This window comes from Hippopotamus amphibius, chromosome 1, assembly GCF_030028045.1.
Source record: "Hippopotamus amphibius kiboko isolate mHipAmp2 chromosome 1, mHipAmp2.hap2, whole genome shotgun sequence".
Lineage (NCBI taxonomy): Eukaryota > Metazoa > Chordata > Mammalia > Artiodactyla > Hippopotamidae > Hippopotamus > Hippopotamus amphibius.
Genome location: NC_080186.1, coordinates 54,213,730 through 54,232,378, shown reverse-complemented (window position 1 = coordinate 54,232,378; position 18,649 = coordinate 54,213,730). Strand labels below are relative to the sequence as shown.

Below are 18,649 nucleotides of genomic sequence, written 5' to 3'. Positions count from 1 at the left end.
TTCATTGAGTTATGCAGATCTTCCATAAGTTGACACATTTCATTATATGATATCAAATCACGTTCATTAGTATCACCCCAATTTCATCAAAAAAGCCTTTAAGTGTTGCAGTGCTGTCAAGCATACAGTAACAGACACAAGTTTCTAAAATTCTAATTTTCATTTGAAAGCTTGAACTTTATCATTGACAACAAGCACTGTTGATTGTTTACCCTCAAGTGATAGGCTCACTTTGTTAATTTTCAAGAGACGATCTGTTAAATATACAATCTGACTGATGATAGTTTGTTAGCCATTCTGTCAAGTAAAAGTGGTGATCCATTAAAACACAGCTAATTCAACTTATCAAATAATTGCAGAAGTGCTTTTCCTTGAGACAGTCATTGTATTTGGGTGTTCAACAGAACTGCCTTATGTGTATTTTCTGTTTCATCACAATGTTCAAAAAACATATACAAAAAGGTAGAAATTTAACAAAATTAATAATTCTTGCTATTTCCTTCTTAAGACATTCTTAAGTGAAACTACCACTTAATTTTATGTATTTGTTTGTTTACAGCAAATGTGTGGTGGTGAAGAATACAGTGAGTGCTAGTATTATTTATTTAGTGCCACTGCCATGATTTGTGCTCAGGCAGTAATGGCTTTATCTACTATTGCCTTTGTACCATCTGTGCAAATGTCAACAAAATGAGAAAAGCTAATAGTATTGTTTTGAAATAGTTTGACCATCTGGATCCTTTAAAAGGGTCTTGAGGATCCCCAGGGGTCCACATGGACTGTGTTTTGATACCTCTGCTATGAAGAAAACTCTTAATCTTAAGAGTGATTTTATTTTTTTTATTTTTATTTTTTTTATTGAGTGATTTTAAAACAAACAAACATACAAACAAATAAAAAAACCCGTGAACAATGGCTAGGCACATTTTTATTTGGTTTTGACAAAAATTTTAATTTTCTCCTCTTTAACTACTCTTGTCAAATTTTCTGAGGTTCGGTGCTGTTATGACCCACAGTAGCCTTCCAGGGAACAAAAAATTCAGGACAACATATTTTTATTTCTTCCTCAAAATTAAATAGGTGAGGGAGATAGGGAACATGACTACATAAATATTGTATAAATGTAGAAGTTAAATCTTAGGTACACATCCAGTTGTCCTGTCTCGGTTGAGGTAATAGCATAGCTGCTTAGGATTCAGATATCAAACTGAAGTTCATCATATTTCTGTCAGTTGCACCAGGCAATAGAAGTTGTGCTATATGCTTGGTGAATTGATCAGGACCCTAGAGTAAATGTTATTTTGGTGGTGCTACTATATGGACAAACTGTAATTGGTCATTTTAGTAAGAAAATACTTGGACATTTCCACAACTATCTTATCAATAATAGATTCAGCCCTGGTCAGGTCAATATGAAGTCTTCAAGTAATATGCTTATATTTTCCCCTTAACTCTGTTGATATCTCTTAATGCAGAGCTGAATAAATCTAATCCAATGATGACTTTACAAAAAGTATAGCATAACAGTGCTCCACTTACCTGAAAATTATAATTCTAAAAACTCCAACCATGTTGAATACAGTTACAAAATTAGAAATAAAAAAAATCACCTCTATATCAAGGAAAATAAAAGTATAGTACACGATACACAACAAGTATGTATGTTTAATATATCACATTACTCCCTAGTTTAAAACTTCAGTGTCTTCCCAAAACACTTGAAATCTTTATCATTCTGGCTTCCCTGACTCAGTTTCTGCTTTTCTTTCTGACTCATCTCATACCATCTCCCCCTCTTCATTCTCTACACATCAGCCACGCTGGCCTTCTTTCTGCTTCTTGAATGTGCCAAGCCCAGGACCTACTTTCTGTTCCTGATGCTCTTCATAGATCTTTGCATTCAAGACTCATCCCACAACCTCAGAGAAGCCTATTCCACCACCTTTACTAAATGATAATCCCTCCACACCACCCAACCATTACTTTCAATCAGATTACCTTGTTTTATTTTCTTTATGGTATTTTCGCTAACTGAAATGATCTTTTAAGTACTCATTACTTATTTGTTATGTAAGTTCGTTATGGATGGGAACCTCTTTTCTCTTGTTCACTGCTAAATCCCCTCACACACAGTAGATATTCAAAGATTCATTGAATGGATGAATTTTCTCAATACATGAATGAATAAGATATTCAAATCAGCCTGTAAGGAAAATCTTTTAAACAACAGAAAATTACTTCCCCACGTATCCTTAGGAAAAGTGTTTGGTCACTGATGATGACCTTGGAGAAAAGGCAGCGTTGTTAGAGTTTCCTGTTCCTTTCTGAGTTAACACCTCATAAAGTGGAACTTTCTTTTTATTTAAAGTGCTATAAGTATTTGAAGACCAAAAATATCCAAAATAAAATATAAGAACATAGAAATTATTCCAAAAAGAAATATACAGAATCCTTATTTGTGGATTCTTTTATGGGATCATCTCAAAGGTGAAACTGCCTTAAAAAGGAGTTATTTCAATAGTAAGTAATTCATACCCCTTGGATAAGGTCTAACACGGCATTTTAATTTCAGAATATATTTTACGACACCCTGCCCAGCTGTTCAAATCCAGCTATTATTATTTCTTCCAAATACCATGGTTCCCAGAATTTATGTTCTCCATAAATGATTTCAAGGTAAGTCAAACATGGTGATGGATGTTACAGACTTATTGTATGTGATCTTATTGTCTGTGATCATTTTGCAGTGTATACAAATATTGAATCAGTATGTTGTAGACTCGAAACTAATATAATGTTATATGTCAATTATACCTCATTTACAAAAAGAAAGACTGGCGCCCAAGAGGATGACAAAATTAGGAAGTTAAAAATAAAACAAAGATAGGCTGAAGCACTAAAAACAAACAAAAAAGCCAACAAAGCTCATCCTGCTTCTTTTTCTGATTTATTTTGAATAATCGTTTATTGTACATCTGTTATGTGCTATGCACTGTGTTAGGCATTTTCTCCTATGCAAAAAAAGGTAAGTCAAACAAATAATGTATTATTATTAATGAGAAACATTTAAAATTAAAATCCACCTTTAAGAAAGAAAAACAGGGAATTCCCTGGTGGTCCAGTGGTTAGGGTTCCACCCTTCTGCTCCAGGGGGTACAGGTTCAATCTCTCGTCTTCCAGCACTAAGATCCCAAAAGCTTCACGATGCTGCCAAAAGGGGAAAAAAAAAAAAAAGAAAGAAAGAAAAAAGAAAAACACAAATGCTAAAACTTAATAAATGTTTCTAAGTCTTCATCTATAGGCTTACTTATTTTTACAGTCTCTGTTTGTATGTTTGAATGCCTGGCTGTTAATTCAATTTTTTGTGAGAGCCTGTGCTCTCACAAGTATGCCCCTACAGGCATACTTCTTTCTAGAGAACATTCCATGGGGAGATGAAGGAATCTGAATGTCAGGTAAGAGTTTGACAACAGCAGAAGCGGAAGCCCTTGGGAGTAAACAAAACCCCAAAGCAAAATTAAGCCTGCAGGTATTGATGTACCATATACACTGACACCAGGAATCATATGCAGTATCTATTTCTTCAGAGTTAATTGGTTGCTTCTTGTTTGTCCAACATGGTGTTAAATATTTAGGGAGGTTAAAAAAAGACATAATATTATTTTACCTGGTAATACTTCTGTATATACCTCTGACAATAAGGACTTTTTAAAAAATATATATAACTCCAATGCCATTATCAAACCTAACAAAATGAACAACTGCGTAATGTCATTTAATGCCCATTCACATCTCTGAATTCTCTCAACTGGCTTTATACACTTCATTTTTTTGAATCAGGAACCAAACAAGGTTTACATATTGTATTTGGTTGTTACGGCTTTTAAAATCTTTTAAAAGTTCCTTCAGTTCTTTCTTTCTTTCTTTCTTTCTTTCTTTCTTTCTTTCTTTCTTTTTTTTTTTTTTTATTATTATTATTTTATTTTATTTTTTTGGGGGTACACCAGGTTCAATCAACTGTTTTTATACACATATCCCCATATTCCCTCCCTTCCTTGACGCCCCCCCCCCTCGATTCCCCCCCACCCTCCCTGCCCCAGTCCTCTAAGGCATCTTCCATCCTCAAGTTGGACTCCCTTTGTTATACAACAACTTCCCACTGACTATTTTACAGTTGGTAGTATATATATGTCTGTGCTACTCTCTCGCTTCTTCTCAGTTTCCCCTTCACCCCCCACCCCCTCCCATACCTCGAGTTCTCCAGTCCATTCTCTGTATCTGCTTCCCTGTTCTTGTCACTGAGTTCATCAGTACCATTTTTAGATTCCGTATATGTGAGTTAGCATACAATATTTGTCTTTCTCTTTCTGACTTACTTCACTCTGTATGACAGATTGTAGTTCTATCCACCTCATTACATATAGCTCCATCTCATCCCTTTTTATAGCTGAGTAATATTCCATTGTATATATATGCCACATCTTCTGTATCCATTCATTTGTTGATGGGCATTTCGGTTGCTTCCATGTCCTGGCTATTGTGAATAGTGCTGCAATAAACATTATGGTACAAGTTTCTTTTGGGATTATGGTTTTCTTTGGGTATATGCCCAGGAGTGGGATGACTGGATCATATGGTAGTTCTATTTGTAGTTTTTTAAGGAACCTCCAAATTGTTTTCCATAGTGGCTGTACCAACTTACAGTCCCACCAACAGTGCAGGAGAGTTCCCTTTTCTCCACACCTTCTCCAACATTTGTTGTTTCCCGACTTTGTGATGATGGCCATCGCTTTTTTATGAAGAAGTTTGTTCATTTGTCCTGTGGAATGGTTTACATTTTGGATTTGACTGACTGCTTCATCTTGGTGTTATTTAACTAGTTCTGCTAACCCTTGTCTTTCCTACTTCATAGGTGCTACTGATCTAGAGCCCTGATTAGATTGAGGTTAATTTGACAAGAATATTTTTTAGGTGGTGCTGTGTATTTCCTAATGCATCACATCAGGGAAGCACATAATGTCTAGTTGTCCCAGTTTTAGTAATGCTAACACTATTGTCAGCCTATCCAAATTGCCTAACAACCAACTTTTCACCAGATAATTTTACCATACCTTGATCGTCACTGCCTAGGTTCATTATTTCTTTAGAAAATAGTGATTTTTCTAGTTCTATTGGTATTATTCTTTCTGCTTTTATTAACTAGAATTCTTCTATAAAGAAGAATTTTCCACATCTATGTTTGGTTATTCTGAAATACAGTTCCCACAAGAATGGCATGATAAATGCTTCATTATTTCCTTTTATAAACAATTTCCAGAGTAATGAATTGGTGCCCTAGAAACCTCCAATGATGGCCAATGAGGGTTTTTTCATATCATTATGAGCTCATGATTTTTAAAAATATATTTGATATGTATCAATTGATTATAGTCATTATTCTCTTTGATGCCCAAATTGTTGCAAGTGTGAACTCCTTCAGGTTGCCTCCTGTGTCCTCTTGACACAGGGGCCCTTTAGTCAGTGATAACTTGCTTCCTTAATGTCCTAAGTTCATCATTTATTTCCTGTTCCAGTTCTGGAATCAGTCATTTATTGAAGGAACTCTGGAAATGGTATTTAGAGACCATAATTTGGATATCAAGGTGACCATTGTTACTGAGTTTTCATTGCTTCTAGATCTTTCCATTGGACAGAATTTAGACATACATATTTTTAGACAGAAAAAAATCATGAGTTTTTATTCACATTTCCTAAGCAAATTTAAGACTACAGGACTTTCATTTAACTTTTGTGACTTTATAGAAAACATTTATATGGTTTTAAGTCAAAACTCTAAAACAAGGTACATTCAGAGAAGTCTCACTTGTCTCTGTAACTAGGTTTTTTTTTTTTATAAATTTATTTATCTTTTTTTTTTTATTGGTTGTGTTGGGTCTTTTGTGCTGTGCGTGGGCTTTCTTTTTAGTTTCATGGGTGGGGGCTACTCTTTGTTGTGGTGCACAGGCTCCTCATTGCCGTGGCTTCTCTTATTGTGGAGCATGGGCTCTAGGCACGTGGGCTTCAGTAGTTGCAGCATGTGGGCTCAATAGTTGTGACTCACGGGCTCTAAAGCGCAGGCTTGATAGTTGTGGCACATGGGCTTAGTTGCTCCACGGCATGTGGGATCTTCCTGGAGCAGGGCTTGAACTTGTGTTCCCTGCATTGGCAGGTGGATTCTCAACCACTGCACCACCTAGGAAGCCCTCACTTGTCTCTGTTCCCTCTGTTTATCTGTCTCCATAATATTTCTTCTGGCTCCCACAGAAAACCTCTTTGGTTAGTTTTGTTTCCTCTTTTTATTGTTTCTTTTTAAAAAGATAAGCAAAAATGTATATATTTGTCTTCTCCTTCTTACACATAAGATAACATACTATAAACACTATTTCCACCCTTGCTTTTTTTTTCCACTTAACAATGTACCCTGCAGATGACTCCATCATCAGCATAGAGATTGTCTCCATCTTTTCTTTTTTTTAAAGAAGTTTTATTGAGATACAATTGACATACAATAAACTGCATATATTTAAAGTGTACAATTTGATTTTTTTTCTTATTAGTAACGTATATATGGCAATCCCAATCTCCCAGTTCATCGCACCCCAACCCCCCCCCCCATTTTCCCCACTTGGTGTCCATATGTTTGTTCTCTACATCTGTGTCTCTGTCTCTGCCTTGCAAACTGGTTGATCTGTACCATTTTTCTATATTCCACATATGTATTAATATACGATATTTGTTTTTCTCTTTCTGACTCACTTCACTCTGTATGACAGTCTCTATCCGTCTTTTCTTAGAATACTAAGAACATGTAATATGCTATCATGTGGCTACACCATAGTTTATTTAACCAACCCAACCCCCCCCATAGACATTTGTTTCCATTCTTTTTCTTTCTTTCTTTCTTTTCTTAATTTTTAAAAAATTTTTGGCTGTGCTGCGGGGTATGTGGAATCCTCGTTCCCTAGTCAGGGATCGAACCTAAGACCCTGTGGTGGAAGCAAGGAGTCCCAACCACTGGACCACCAGGGAAGCCCTCCATTCTTTTTTTCTTTTTTCCTCCCATTCTTTTTCTATTACAAATAATGTTGCAATTAATCACCTCCTGCACATGTCATTTCATATTTTGGCAAGGGTGTTTGGGGGTTGAAGGATCTAATTTTAAATAAGAATCCCAGTAATTCTGATTCAGGTGGTTTAGAGACACATTTTGAAAAATGTTGGTATAGAGCAGTGTTTTTCAAATTATAGGTGGGGACCCATTAGTGAGTCATGAAATAAGTTTTGCAATTAAATAAAGTGGCTTGCAATTTGAATTTTTAAAAATAAAGTAGAACAGAATCGAAAATATCAGTACATGCTTTAATAAGTGTAAGGGCTATTTCTTTAAACTTTTGTTTCAGAATTACATACGTAGAAATATGAACTGGATCATGATGTAAAATGTGTTTGTTACTCTAGGTTGTGGTCAAAAGAAGTTCAAACAACTTTGGCAGGGGGTGGATTAGTTGTTAGTAAACAGCTAAACTGTTGTTAACTGGAATATTAGGCTTTAGACTAGGGGTAGTACTTTAGCTCAGCCTTGTAGAATGTGAAGAGACACCAAGAAGACAGGATACTTTGCATAAGGGTGAAGTATGCATAGGGGATTATAAGGGATGAATATCAAAAATAAAGCCAGGAAAGCAGAAATGTATAAAATGTGCTTGTAAACAAGGTCTCTAACCTGGCTAGAGCAGAAATTGGGAGCTGTCACTGCACACTGACCAACGTTCTCTTTCAAAAGCCAAATATTTAGTTACTATTAGGTAACTGAAAAATTTTAATTTTTCTCTTCTCACTTAGGCTTTAAAACATCTGTTTACTAGTCACAGCACTGGCATTGGAAGAAAAGGATGTCGATTAACAACAGAAGATCTTGAAGCTTATATTTATGTTTTTTCTCAGCCTGGAGCATTAAGTGGTCCAATTAACCATTTCCGAAATATCTTCAGGTCAGTATAATTTTTTCTTCTTAGTTAACAAAATATTCATTCCATACAGAGCCAATGTTTGATTTTTAAGATTAAGTTCACCACTTATCCAAACACTCAAACTATTCTGATCTTTGTAAGTTGCATAATCTTTTTTTATAGAAAATTTTAAACATATGGAAAAGTAGAGAGAATAATACAATAAATATCCCATGTAGCCGTAACTCATTTTATCCATAACTCTATCCACTTTTGTCCCTTTGGATTATTTTGAATAGATGTATATTTTTAGTTACATTTTTAAATAATAGTTTATTCATTTAAGAAATATTCATTATTTCTATGTTCTGAGCTATGCCAGCACTCAGAATGCTGTAACGAGCAAAACTAGACAAGGTTCCGGATCTCACAAAATTTGTAGCTGAGTAGGGAAAACAGCATCAAGCAAATAACTGCAGTAATGAATGTGTGGTTATAAACTAACACAAAGGCTTTGAAAGAAAGGAATGCGAATGGAAGAAATGATGTTTGAACAAAGAAATTAAGGATGAGTTTGGTATTGACTAGATAAAGTTGAGGGTAGGGAGACAGGCATTCCAGAAAAAGGAAACAGCCTCTTCTAAAGCTGTGTGGGAAGATGCAAGGTTATGGTTTTAATAACACAGTGAGGGCCAAAGTGGTGGAACACGGAAAGTGAGGATGCAAAGAAGAGAGTGGAATGAGAATGAGTTCAAGAGGTAGGCACAGCCAAGGAGATCATATTAAAGACTTAAAGAGCCACAAATGTGAAGCCAATGAATGAGAGTTTCAAGTAGAAAAATGACCCAATTTGTATTTGGATATATTTACTCAATATGGAGAATGTATTGATGGAGTGAATGTGGGGAAACTGCAGCAGTCCAGGCTAAAGAAGATGGTAGTTTGAACTATTCTGAAAGCCGCGGAGGTGGGGAGAGTGGGTAGATTTAAGAGACAAGTTGACAGAAGTTGGTGATGGGTTGGGTGGGGGCATGAGAAGAAAAGAGATGTCAAAGATGACTCCTGAATCCCTGGCAGGAACAACTGTACAGATAGTCAGGCCACTCACTGAGATAGAGAGTACCAGAATAGAAATCATTTTGAGGTCATGAATTTTAGTGATCTTAGACTAGTTGAGTTTGAAATGGTGTTTTAGATATTCAAAGAGCCAGTTGGATATGAGGGTCTGGAACTCAGAGGATTAGGATATGTAAAATCTTGACGTCACTGACAGAGACAAATGAGGCTTTTGTTTCATTCAAAAGATATTGTCTAGGGAGAAAATGTAGTGTGAAAGATAAGACATGGAGATTTGTCTGTTTGGGTTTGGACTCTACGTAGGAGAAAAAGATTCCCCTTGAGAATTAGCAGCCCCAGCCTGCCTTAAAAAGGTTTAGGGGCTTGAAATTATGCTACTTCCACAATATTAGAATTCTTAGGGGAAAAAATCATATTTTAACATTATGTTAGGCTAGTAACACTCCCTAGGAAACCTGGCAGAAACAAAGACAGAATCTCTGGAGGATACACCTCAACTCAGACTCACAATATTCCCACAGATAAAGTCCCCTGAAGATGAGTTGATAATCCAAATTACAAAAAAATACCAACCCACCATTAATGAGTCAGAATACAATTGCAGCAGAGCTCATACAAATTTCAAATAATAGAACTAACAGAGGCTATAAAGTAAGTTTAAATTATTAAATATATGAAAGAATAAGAACATGAGAAAAGAATAAGCAAAATATCACAACAGACTGGAAAGGGCTGGAAAAGAACCAATAGAACTTCTAGAAATGAAAAGTATGATATTGAAGTTTAAAAGTCCATAAGTAAGTTAAATAGCAGGTCAGACAAGTTAAAGAAAATCATGAATTGGAAGATAGATCTGAAAAGAATTACCTAGAATTTAGCTTAGAGAGATAAAGAAGTGAAAATATAAAAGACAGGTTGTATCTGATGTGGACAATAGAATTAAAAATCATATAGACAGATAAATGATAGGTAGATAGGTAAAATTAGAAATCATTCATATATAATATATATACAATAATTTGTTTTCTAGTAAAATAAAATAATAGAAATGGAATGTATTATTTCCAAACCAGTAGAAGGGGACAAGAAAACTATCAATTCAAAAGAAGGCAGGAAAGTAGAAAAAGAAAGCAAAGCAGGGTAAATGGAAAGCACAAAATAAGATGTTAAAAACAATTTCAATGTGTCAGTAAGTACAAAAAAAATTAATATGTTACACTTGTCAGTTAAAAGCCAAAATATCAGATTGGATTGAGCCACAGTTAAATCATATGCACACAAAAAGGTTGAAAGTAAGAGGATGGAAAAAAGTTGTAGCAGGTGTTACTTTAAATGAAACAAAATCTCTCAAATTCTTTGAATATGGAATCCATGAGACTATATGAATGAGCAGAGAATAAGTAAATCGAAATCTTTTTTGACTAACAACAATAAAATGTGCAAATATAAATATATACATGTATCTTTGGCAAAATAGATGTTGATTTAAAAGGTATTTGTAGGTAACAATTCATCAAGCAAGGCAAACAGACATTGCAGAGGCTACAGTTTACATTTTATAGGATATAGCAACATTATCTGAAGTCCATGGTTTGTCATTTGTTGTTTGTTTTCCACAAATAACATTTGTAAAGAGAGTTATTATGAGAGAAAGTAGAACAACACATTTTCACACAACTCAGTTTTGGACAGGAGACAAGAATGATAGTTTTAAAATGTTCTCAATTTATCCCTTTATCAGAGCTAGCTTTGTGATGCAAAACCGTATGTTTTAAGTAGCTATAAGGAAAGAGGGAAAATATTCTCTTCTTTCTGAGATTCTTTTATTAACAAGTGTTTATTAGGACAACTTGCATTCCCAAGAGGAAGCTCTAGAATCCTGTTAATTAGCATGGAGGGGGAAAAAAAAAAAAGGAGATCTGTGAAGGTCAAAACTCATAATTTTATATAAAGGCAAAAGATAGTTTTAAACTAGATTGTTATAGGTTAAAACTAGCTCAAACCTTCTGGAAGCTCAACTGATCCTCTCTGACGGTTCTTTACATACAGTAATCAAGGTCAAGTATATCATTAAAAACAAGGTTATACAATATATAATGACTACAAATAAAGTACACTCAAAATATGAAAATCACCTTTTGTCACCCTAAGTCTCCCCAGGACCACACTCCCATCCAAGGACTCTCCAAAATTTGGACCCAAGAAACTGAATGAACTAGGAATTGGACTAGTTATAGGAGTAGCCTTCAAAAAGATTTTTAAAAGTCTAAACTTGTAACAAAGCATCATGTAATAAAGCAAAAATTGACAGACTTACAAGGAAAAAATGACAAATCCACAATTACTATCGAGGGTTTTAATCCACCTCTCTCGGAAGTTGATCAATCAAGCAGAAAAAAATTCACAAGGATAGAGATTTGAATAATCCGATTAACATCTTTTGATCAATTTTAGAATCCTGCACCCAACAATTAGAAAATACACAATATTTTTAAGCACATAGAATATTTACAAAGATTGGTTTTACATACTGGACTGTAAAGCAAGTCTTAACCAAAGGCTCAATATCATATAGATTGTGCTTTCTGAATACAGTGCACTTATAAATTAATAACAACAACAGCAAACTTTTAGAGAACTCATTATATTCAGAAAAATTGACTTCTGTACTACTTATGGATCAAAAAAATCATATTGGAAATTAGTAAAAATTTAGAAAAAATGTTAGTTTTAAAACATGTGGAGTTGGGCTTCCCTGGTGGTGCAGTAGTTCAGAATCCACCTGCCAGTGCAGGGGACATGGGTTCAATCCCTGGTCTGGGAAGATTCCACATGCCACAGAGCAACTAAGCCCATGTACCACAACTATTGGGCCTGTGCTCTAGAGCCTGCGAGCCACAACTGTTGAGCCCGTGTGCCACAACTACTGAAGTCCGTGTGCCTAGAGCCTGTGCTCTGCAACAAGAGAAGCCACAATGAGAAGCCCGCACATCACATCGCATCAAAGAGTAGCCCCCACTCACTGCAACTAGAGAAAGCCCATGTGCAGCAACGAAGACCCAACAGAACCAAAAATAAATTAATTAATAAATTAAATAAATTAAATTAAAAAAACATGGAATACAGTTAAAACAATACTTAGGAAGAAATATATTTATAGTTTTTCATGCTTATGTTAGAAAAGAAGATTTAAAACTAGTGGGCTAAGATTTCAGTTCAAGACATTAGAAAAAGAACAACATGTAAACAAAAATAAATTAGAAGGAAAATAAATTAGATAAAAGCATAAATTAATACAATAAAAAAACAAAGACACAATAGAGAGAATCAACAAAAGCAGATTCTTTGAAGACTATTAATGTAGATAAACTTTCGGCAAGATTGGTTTAAAAAAGGCAGAACAAACTATATTAGGAAGGAGAAAATAGACATAAGTACAAACATAACAGACATTAAAATATAAAATTCATGTTAATAAATTTGAGAATTTTGACAAAATGGGTAGTTTTTAGGAAAAATTTAGCACCCAAAACTGACTTGTGAAGAATTAGAAAACCTGAATAGATATAGCCATTAAAGAAATTGCATTATTAATTTAAAACATATCTACATGCACATACATGCACAAATGCACACCCACACAAATGGGCCCAGGTGGTTTTACAGGTAAATTCTACCACAGAAAATCCCACTCTTAAATAGACTTTTTCAGACATTATAAAAAGAAGGTATATGCTTCAGCTCATTTTTGAGACTGGTGTAACTTTTATAGCAAAAGACAAGGATTGTATAAAACAGGAAAATTATAGGTCAAATTAAGTTGTAACCATAGATCCATAAATTCAAAATAAAATATCAAACTGAATCCAGCAGGCATTAAAAATTAAACCAAAGTTAGCATGAAAACCCATTAATTTAATTTACCACATTAACAGAGTAAAGGGAAAAATATGATCATCTAAGTAAACTAAGAAAAAGCGTTTATTAAAATCCCACACGCCTTTTAGATACATCACAGACTAGAAATAGAGGATATAAGAGTGGACCTCAGATAGGCCATATAAGCCTGAATCACCTGAAGGTATATTTCTGGGGAAAAGACCTTTGCTTTACTCAGTTGTCCAAAAATAATATAAGGGATTGAAGGTGTTTTGCACTGGTTATCTGCACCTAGAGTGCTGGCAGGCATATAAAAAGATATTCCAGGAATCAGGGCTAACAGGATCAAAAACCTCCATTAAAAGGCCAAAATACTTTGTGGTGCTGTCCACAGCTGTATTTCCATTGGAAACGGGGGGATCTGGGAAGTCCTACCTCTGTCTGAGAGAATAATATGTTATTTCCTGCTTTATAAAACCATCTTTGTAAGTTTCCTTCTCATTTGCCATTAAAGTTGATGTTCTCTGTGTCTGTTAGTATCTTTCTATTAATCATATTATAGTTGCATTATGACAACAATGCAGAAGTTCTGTCTACCAGAAACCTATAGTAAACATCATACTTTGTGATGAAACACTGAAAGCATTCCCTTTAAAAATAAAGACTAAAGATTAACTTGACTGCTATAACTGCTTCTGTTCACCGCTGTATTGGAAGTCTTAGCTGGCACATAAGAAAAAAAAACTGAAGAAGTTTATGTATAGATAATGTGGTTATATATTTAAAGGGAAAATCTACAGAAAAATTAGAACAAAAACAGTTCAGTTTGTGTACATAAATTCGCTATACAAAAATTATAATCTTATAAACCAACAATAGTTAGAAAACATAGTTTTAAAATAGATACCCCTACAATAGCCACAAAAAATATTAGGTGTAAAGGAATGACTCCAATAAAAGATGACCTTCACAGATTATCAAAATTTATTGGAAGCAACAAAGAACATGGGCTCAGGGCCTTGGCTAATTTACTAACCTGCAGAGAAGTATTTTAATATTTTAACAATTGATACAGACTTGCTGGTGTAAACTGCTGAAAACAACTCTGGTTTATTATCTTCATGAGTGGAAAGCTTCGATACAACGTTCTTGAGTTTTTCCCAAATTTAACCCATAAATTTAATGCAATTTCACTCAAAACTGTAAGAAAGTATTTCATGAAACATGACAAGCTTATTTTAAAATTTGTATGGGAGAGCATAAGGCCAAGAATGGTCAATATAATTTTAAAGAAAAGAATAGGTGGGTGACTAATCCTATCACACCTTTAAACTTATAATGAGGTTAGAAACTAAATAGAATATGGTGTTGACTCTGCGAGAGACAAATTGACTCATGGAAGAGAGAAGAAAGCTCTGGAATGGAACCATATAAATGGGAACTTAGTATGACACAGCATTTTAAACCAGTGATGAAAAGAATTGGTAAGTTTTCTCGGAATGATTGGATAGCCATATAAAATAAAATGAAATTATATCCCTATCTTTTACCAAACAAAAAATAAACCTTAGGGAAATAAAAAATCTAACTATGATAAGCAAAACTTTCAAATGTCTAGAAGATGATATAAGAGAAAACTTTCATGACTTCAGGTAGGAAAATTTTTTCACATAAGACAGAGACAGCTCAGAATATGAAGACTGATAAATCTGACTACACTGAAATTTAAAACATCTGTATATTAAACATACCATAAAATGAGACAACCCTAGATGGGGAGAAGTTATTTGCAATGCACAATTAATCATGAATTAATAATATCAAGAGTTTATAAAGAATGCTTCCAAATCAATAAGGAAAAGATAACCCAATCCAAAAAATGGATAAAGGGTATGAAAAGGCAATTTGCAGAGAAGGGATCTAATGGTCAATAACATGAAAGATGCTCCGCCTTAGTAGTAGAATGTAGGTTTTACTGCTTGTTATCAATAATAGAAACCCAAAATAACTGGCATAAAAAAAGAAATGTATTTGTCTCACACGTACAAGTCTAAGGCTGATATGGTGGCTGATATTCTGTGAAATCATCTCTGACCTAGGTCTTTCTGTCTTGTTATTCTGCCATCCCTCAGGTATCGCCCTTATCTGTGTAGTCCAAGATGGTTTAACAACACATCTTTCATTTCAGTTACTGTAAAGTGGGAAAGGGAAGGGGAGGGCATACTGGATACAACTTAGAAGTTGTACAAATTATTTCTCATAAACCACATACCCTCACCTTGCTGCAAGAACCCTGGGAAATGTAGTGTCTTTATTCTGAGGGGCCTTTTGTCCCGGCTAATAATTGGATTTTCTGTCACTATGGTGGACGGGAAGAAGTTTTGGGGAGCAGTCTCTACCATAACAGGTAAACAAAGTATTTCACACTCATTTGGAAAAAATTTAAACTTCTGAGCATGAAAGTGGGCAATGATGTGGTGCAAAGTGAATTCTTATATGCTGCATGTGGAGCATACAGTCGGTTTGGAAAACAACTTGATGATATCAAGTAATATTGAGGATATGCGTAGTCTCTGCAGAAGCAATTCCGTTTGGGGGATATACTGTAAGAAAACTCTTCCACATGGGCACAAGTGGACGGGTACAAGAATGAATTCAGTATTATTTGAATTACCAAAGTAATTGGAAATTTTAAAATGTTCAATAACAAGAGAATGGATCAGTTGTGGTCCATTGTATATGTAGTCATATAATGGAACTGTATACAACAGTGAAAGTAAATGAAGTAGAACTACAGGTATCACCAATAGATAAATCTTAAAAATGTCATCTTAAGGCACAGAAGCAAGTTGTGGAAGGCTATCTGCAATCTGACTATATTTAATAAAGTTTTAAAAATGCAAAGCACCTCTCTATATAGTTTATAGAAATATATGTGCTGTATTTGGGGGGACCTGACGAAATAGTATTCCCTTTTCTTACCCAATTTCTGAACCAGTTGAGAAATCAAATGAGTCAGCAGATGAAAACCAAAATATGACCTTCATGACTGATAAAGGATAAATGGAAGGCAGTGGCTTCATGTGAGAACTGACGTGGTCTTGATAACTCCCTGTTGCCAGTCTAGATTAGAGCAGTTTACCTGTAGGAAAAATTGAAGAGCAAACTCAAAACTCCTCAGCCCCTCAGGTCATTGCCTCCCACGAACTTGGTAGAGAGGGGGAGGAGAAAGAGAGTACATCTCTCACCCTCAGGACATATTATTTGATAGACTTACCTATTCCAGAACCCTGAATCAACAGCTGTCACTCAGCAGCCAGGGGTGGGGTAAGGATCCAGGCGGGTTTAAGGAAAATCTCTTTTTAAGGAAACTAAAGGAATGAACGGAGAGGTATCCTAACACATGTAACACTATCACGGGGACGGGAAGAACCAAATTTAACCTAGTCATTACTCCTAAGGCAGCAGTTCCTCCCTCTAGCTTGTATCCGAATCACCTGGAGAGCTTATCAGAAACAGATTGGCTGGCCCCACCCGTAGAGTTTCTGATTCAGTCAGTCTGGGATGGGGCCCAAGAATTGGCATTTCTGACAAGTTCACAGTTGATGATGATCCTGCTAGTTGGGTGACCTCACTTTTGAGAACCGCTGCCTTAGGGTGAGGTGGGGAAAAGAAATGGTATCAAGGAAAGGTAAGCAGAAAGATGTAATTATATTTACAGTTTTATTTCTTGAGCTGAGAGGTGGGTATGTGGATGTTATTGTTTTCTACAGTATCTTTTTAATCAAAGCCGTGAAATACTTTCATAAACAAAGCAATGATGGAATGTAGAACACTCTGGAAATTGCTGCCTTCATACTTACAAATCAGTTGAGAACTCAGTTTGGAGGAGTAATGTTAAATTCAGACTAATTTGAAATAGGTATGTTAAAATACATTTTGATAGGTTAAATGATTGACAATATAGAGTGATAATTGTTACTTGTTCCAGTTTTTTAGATTTTTCAAATTGTCTCTATATTTACTGATTATTTTTAATCAGAAATATTTTATCAAGTGTTTTCCATCAAGTTCTTTAGCTTAATATACTAAAACCTACTCAATATATTTAATGTTTTTCTTTTATTTATTTACTTATACTGTAGTATACTTGACATGTAACATTATACTGGTTTCAGCTATATGACATAATGATTTGATATTTGTATGTACTGCAAAATAATCACAACAGTAAGTCTAGTTAACCATCTATCACCATACATAGTTATAATTTTTTTTCTTGTGATGAGAATTTTTGAGATCTACTCGCTTAGCAACTTTCAAATATGCAATACAGTATTAACTATAGTCACCATGCTGTATATACTTTGTTTTATATGTAACTTACATTTCATGTGAAATTTAACAATTTGAAACCTCAGGCCCAGAAAATATACTTTCCTTTTAATTTTCTGGAAACTTCTCCCTTTTTACCCTCAATTTGATCTGGTGAAGAATTTATATTCCTCTTCGCTTTTTAACTAATAGTCCTTTTAAACTCCCATTTCCTTAGTGATTCAACTATTACATACTCACTTATTATTAAATATGCAGATAACTAAGAAAATGTTTTGTTTTTGAACACTTTATGAGCTCCAGAATTTAAGTGGCTTGCAAGTTTGTATAGCAATCCATGTATCAATAATTAAGTATAGATATATTTTTATATCAGTTTACCCATTCACAAAGAACTTAATTTTTAGAAGCATTACAGCCAAATGATGGCCACTTACATGGAAATCAAAAGTTAAATCCTTGGTGGATATATGTGATATCCTGCACGTTCCAGCAGCATCTGTCAACCCCAAATAGCCTCAAGTCAAGCTTTTAATAACTAGTGAAAATGTAGTTCATTGCTGGAGAGTGTCTAGTTAGATGTTCATTCTCATTCTTAGGTAACAGAGGTGTAATTAATATCATCCCACCTTTCTGAAAAACAGTTTAGCAGGAGGTGTCAAAAGCTTTAAAAATATGTATCTTCTTCAGCTCAGGAATTCCATTTCCAGGGCGCTAGCCCAAGTAAGTTATCTGAAACGCCAACAAAGATTTGGGCACAAAATGCTCATTGTAGCATCACTTCAACAAATGAATGGATACAGAAGATGTGGCATATATATACAATGGAATATTACTCAGCTATAAAAAGGGATGAGATGGAGCTATATGTAATGAGGTGGATAGAACTACAATCTGTCATACAGAGTGAAGTAAGTCAGAAAGAGAAGGACAAATATTGTATGCTAACTCACATATACGGAATCTAAAAATGGTACTGATGAACTCAGTGACAAGAACAAGGAAGCAGATACAGAGAATGGACTGGAGAACTCGAGGTATGGGAGGGGGCGGGGGGTGAAGGGGAAACTGAGAAGAAGCGAGAGAGTAGCACAGACATATATATACTACCAACTGTAAAATAGTCAGTGGGAAGTTGTTGTATAACAAAGGGAGTCCAACTCGAGGATGGAAGATGCCTTAGAGGACTGGGGCAGGGAGGGTGGGGGGGACTCGAGGGGGGGGGCGTCAAGGAAGGGAGGGAATATGGGGATATGTGTATAAAAACAGTTGATTGAACCTGGTGTACCCCCAAAAAAATAAAATAAAATAAAAAAAAAAAACAAAAAAAAAAAAACAAAAAAAAACATCCCCTTCTTTTAAAGGATGCT

The 18,649-nt window shown here is 34.9% G+C and overlaps 1 protein-coding gene across 1 annotated transcript in view; it reads left to right on the top strand.

Moving 5' to 3' along the window:
- The window catches only part of EPHX4 (epoxide hydrolase 4), a 35,970-nt gene that overhangs the window by 15,220 nt on the left and 2,101 nt on the right, over window positions 1-18,649 (top strand). Inside the window, exons 5-6 of the mRNA XM_057750168.1 lie at window positions 2,573-2,676; window positions 7,882-8,030. Coding sequence (XP_057606151.1) covers window positions 2,573-2,676; window positions 7,882-8,030 — 253 coding nt within the window. The remainder of the gene's footprint in view (window positions 1-2,572; window positions 2,677-7,881; window positions 8,031-18,649) is intronic.